Raw genomic sequence first — 4,660 nt, forward strand, 5'->3', positions numbered from 1 at the left:
GCTGCACTGGGGGTCCAAAGGGCTCGTCGGAGGCTGAAGTTCTCGCATCATAAAAAAACAAAAAAATAGAGAATGAAATTGTAGTCTATGAATGCTAAACCTGTGTTGAGGAAAGTTAATTATTTAATAATATAATGTCATTTTATATTAATTTATAAATATTTTTATGCTATGCATGCAGCAGCATGTTAACAAATTAAACTATTTCAAATTTTCTATTTAAAATACTAAAATTATAATAGCATAATACAATTTTAATTTTAATTTTATATTATATTAACCTTGAAAGAAAAATTCCATTCAATTTTTTTATTCAATGTATTGGGTGCCAAACCAAACGCTACCTAGAGGAAGCAAAGTGGATTAATGGGGAAAATGCTTTCCACTTCGACAGCTTTAGTTCAGCAATAATGGTGGTTCTCTAACTAGAATCTCCGTTCCTCACTACAAGCCTACATTTCACACTCATTTGCAGGTATGCTCCATTGATTCTTCTTCTTCGTCTTCTCCACTAGCCATCTCTGTCATGGAACCCACATGGGTTCCGATTCTGCAACCCAACAAAGCCTCCTTGAACTTACCACTCCTGCAACTGCTCTTGCTGCTTCTGCTGTCTTCATCAACTGCCAGTGGATACCATTACATTCACCCCCAAGACCAAGCTTCCCTCCTCTCCTTCAAGTCATGGCTCCAAGACCCTAACCAGAGCCTCTCAACCTGGGTTCCGGGCTCGTCCTGCACCAACTGGACCGGCCTCACCTGCCTGAACCAGACCGGCCGGGTCGCCTCCCTCATCTTGACGAACATGAGTTTGGCAGGCCCCATCCACCCCTCATTATGCAATCTTTCATTTCTCGAGACTCTCGCACTGTCGCGGAATCGCTTTACTGGCCTTATTCCGGTCTGTTTCGGCTCGTTTTGGAACCTCAAAGCCCTAGACCTTGGTCACAATTTTCTCAGTGGTGGTGTTCCTGATACTCTCGTGAACCTTACGAGTTTGAAAGAGCTTGATCTTGGTGGTAATCCAGCTTTGGGCGGTTTCGTTCCTTCTTGGATTGGTAATTTTTCTGCAAACCTTGAAAAACTTGATCTGAGATTCAATTCATTTCGCGGAGAAGTTCCTGAGAGTTTGTATTACTTGAAATCACTGAAGTATCTGGATTTGGGTAATAATTATTTGTCAGGAAATTTAAAGGGCTTTCATCAATCTTTGGTTTTCCTAAATCTTGGTTCTAATCAGCTTTCAGGCACTTTGCCTTGTTTTTTTGCGTCCGTTCAATCCCTCACTGTATTGAACTTAGCTAATAATTCTATAGTTGGGGGAGTACCCACTTGTATTTCTTCACTCCGAGCATTGAAACATCTCAACTTGTCATTTAATGGGTTGAAATATGAGATTTCTTCAAGATTTGTTTTTTCAGAGGAGCTTCTTGTTTTGGACTTGAGTTTCAATGGTTTATCGGGGCCTGTCCCAAGTAAAATTGCCCGGACAACGGAGAAGTCTGGGCTGATTCTTCTCGATTTATCGCACAATCAGTTCACTGGGGAAATTCCAGTGAGGATCACTGAACTGAAAAGCTTGCAGGGATTGTTTCTTTCTCACAATCTTCTAACAGGGGGAATCCCGGCAAGGATTGGAAATTTGACATATCTCCAAGTGATTGATTTGTCACACAACTCATTATCGGGTCCAATTCCTTCGGACATTGTTGGCTGTTTTCAGCTACTTGCTTTGATACTCAACAACAATGAGCTTTCTGGTGAAATTCGACCAGAGCTGGATGCATTGGATAGCTTGAAGATTTTGGATATAAGCAACAACCAGATATCTGGTGAGATCCCACTAACTTTGGCAGGCTGTAAATCACTGGAGATTGTGGATTTGAGCGCCAACAATCTGTCTGGTGCTTTAAATGATGCAATATCCAAATGGTCCAACCTCAGATTTCTCTCCCTTGCTGGGAACAAATTCAGTGGAGATCTACCAAGTTGGGCCTTCTCCTTCGAGTCAATCCAAACAATGGATTTCTCAGGCAACAAATTCTCTGGGTACATTCCAGATGGTAACTTCAACATTAGCCTAAACTTCAATAATGGAGATATCGGTAGAAGAACACCTGGAGCCTCATTGGTTGCGATGCAGAATTTGGAGATCCGAATTTCTCTGACTTTCACTGATAGCAGTGACTTAAGCTTGAATTATGATCTCTCTTCATCATTTGCAGTTGATTTATCAAACAATATGTTACATGGGGAGATCCCTGCAGGTCTGTTTGGGCTTCAGGGTTTGGAGTACCTGAATTTATCATACAATTTTCTGAGAGGTCAGATGCCAGCAGGTTTAGAGAAGATGCAGGGTTTAAGGGTTTTGGATTTGTCTCACAACTCTTTGTCAGGTCAGGTACCAGAAAACCTCTCCAGCCTTCAAAATTTGACACTCTTGAATCTGGCATATAACTGTTTCTCTGGGTTGGTTCCCAAGAATCAGGGGTATTGGAGGTTCCCGGGTGCATTTGCTGGAAATCCGGAGTTGTGTGTGGAGTCCCCTGGTGAAGATTGTAAGAAAGCAAGCAATCCAGGAGTGCCAGGGAAGACATTTGAAGAAGAAATGGAGGATGGACAAATTTCGATTCCATTGTTCTGCATTAGTGCTTTTGTTAGTTTCTATATTGGCGTTATCGGTCTGTTTTGCCCTGCTCGGGCCAGAAACTACATTCTTCAAACACAAATTTGAGGTGGTATGTATGAGAATGTAAATTTTCTATATTGTACATTCCAATTTCTCTGTTTTGGGGGCCATGCAGTGGTAATAGAAGTTTGAGTCCCAAGTTGCCGAACCCATGGAAAAACATCAAAAACTCCTAAGAAGCAACAATGAGGTTACAATGTCTCACAGTTCAGAGCACCAAGCATATCAACACATGCAGAAAACTTGAAACTCCTTTCTTAGAATCCTCTGGAGGACTTGCCTTACCCAAACCATTGAGGTTAAAATTTTAAAACAGACTGCATAAGTTAATTATCTTAAATCAAATATTGGCATTTAATTGATGGTAGAAAGATTCATATGAGCATCATGTGATCTTTAAACATCTGCTTGGCAAAGAGATTGCAATTGGTTAGTGTGTTTTTTCAGACGGGAGAGCATTCATGGCCAGAAGAGTGACAAGGGTACCTAGTCACTAATTCTTTTTAACCCCTTCCCAAATAGGAGAGCAGCGATTCTGATCATAAGTTTCTGCATTTTGATAAAAAAAAAAAAAACTATAATATTTTGGGATAAGAGGGATGATCCGGTTTGGGGGGTTACAGATTGAATTGTTCATTTGGATTTTTCTCTTTGCATAGGGCTTGGGTAATGTAAGTTTGTGTAAATTTTTTATGATTCATACTGTTTTTGTTTCTTTTCACATTTTGAGTAAGATTTTAATTTGTGTACTTTGTTTTAGATCAACTGCTATAATTTTTTGAATTTTCTTTACTTTTTGTAGTTCTTTGTTTGTTTGTTTGTTTTTTTTTTTTTTTTTAAAATTTAAGTTCAAATGAATTTAAAATTTTTAGGATTCATTTGAATCAAGATTTAATTTGGAAAAATAAAATGAAAGGAAAATATGGGATCAAATATTATTATAAATGAAAATTTGTTCTCATATGATTAAAATTTTAAAAATAAAGTGTTAATGATGTTATTTTTTCCTTTCCTCACTTCACCTGACAGCCAACATAAAAAGGTTATTTATTTTTCGTATTTTTTTTTCTTAATATTTTTCAAGTATAAAATGGGTCTTAAAGTTGGAATTGTAATATATATATAAATGTTTAATTGTAGAATGTTGTAGGTTCAAACTAATTCTAAATTTCGCGGCACTATTAATTCAAAGGAGGATGTAGTTTTCAAAACATGTTTCTTCCCTTTTTTTTTTTTTTTTTTTATCATAAGGGTAAATTATATTGATCAAAATGAGTATTTACAAAGTATACTTGGGCATACCCAATGGCCAATGGCCATCCAAAATATTAGATTATAAAGACTGGACTCCAATCCTTACATGATCTTAAACTCCAAGATCAAATCAAAATCAATTACTAGAGTATAGGCCAAATCTATCAAAAACCACTCTATAAATGTGCTTCTGGATAATCACAATTAGCTCTTCCGAAGATATAATCTTACCTTCGAACCTTCTTCCGTTCCTAGCATACCACAGGAGGTAGATTGTAGTGGCTAGACCCACTCTCTTCCCCATAGCTTGAATCTTAGTACCTTTGACCTCCTGATGGAGCCACTTAACTGTAGCCTTTAAGGATGACATTGCTCTGTTTAATTCCAGCCATTCTCTATTACAATCCCAGACTAGAGAGGAGAATTTGCACTTAAAAAATATGTGGTCAATAGACTCAGTTTCTTCCCTACAGAGCACATAGTTTAAGTCACCATCTATACCAATCAGCTTATCACTAGTAAGTAGCTTTCCTTTAATTCCTAGCCAAAGAGTGAAAGCATGTTTTGGAGTACATCCAATTTTCCACACCTCTTTGGACCAAGGGACATTAATACCTTTAGATCTCTAGAAATTATAGTATATAGAAGAACTGGACTGGTCAAAATCCCACCCTTCTAACAATTTTTTAATATTTTTAGTTTGGTTGCCACAACTCT

The 4,660-nt window shown here is 37.8% G+C and overlaps 1 protein-coding gene across 1 annotated transcript; it reads left to right on the top strand.

The window, feature by feature from the left end:
* Positions 1 to 311: 311 nt before the first annotated feature.
* On the top strand, positions 312 to 2,839 carry LOC131154334 (receptor-like protein CLAVATA2). The gene has a single exon (XM_058107030.1). The coding sequence runs from the start codon at positions 527 to 529 to the stop codon at positions 2,732 to 2,734; it is 2,208 nt and encodes a 735-aa protein (XP_057963013.1). The 5' UTR covers positions 312 to 526; the 3' UTR covers positions 2,735 to 2,839.
* Positions 2,840 to 4,660: the final 1,821 nt, after the last annotated feature.

The sequence above is a fragment of the Malania oleifera genome, chromosome 4 (genome assembly GCF_029873635.1).
Source record: "Malania oleifera isolate guangnan ecotype guangnan chromosome 4, ASM2987363v1, whole genome shotgun sequence".
Taxonomy (NCBI): domain Eukaryota; kingdom Viridiplantae; phylum Streptophyta; class Magnoliopsida; order Santalales; family Ximeniaceae; genus Malania; species Malania oleifera.

What these genes read in the sequence shown, in the direction of transcription:
- LOC131154334 (XM_058107030.1), top strand. Translation starts at nt 527, where the DNA reads ATGGAACCCACATGGGTTCCGATTCTGCAACCCAACAAAGCCTCCTTG.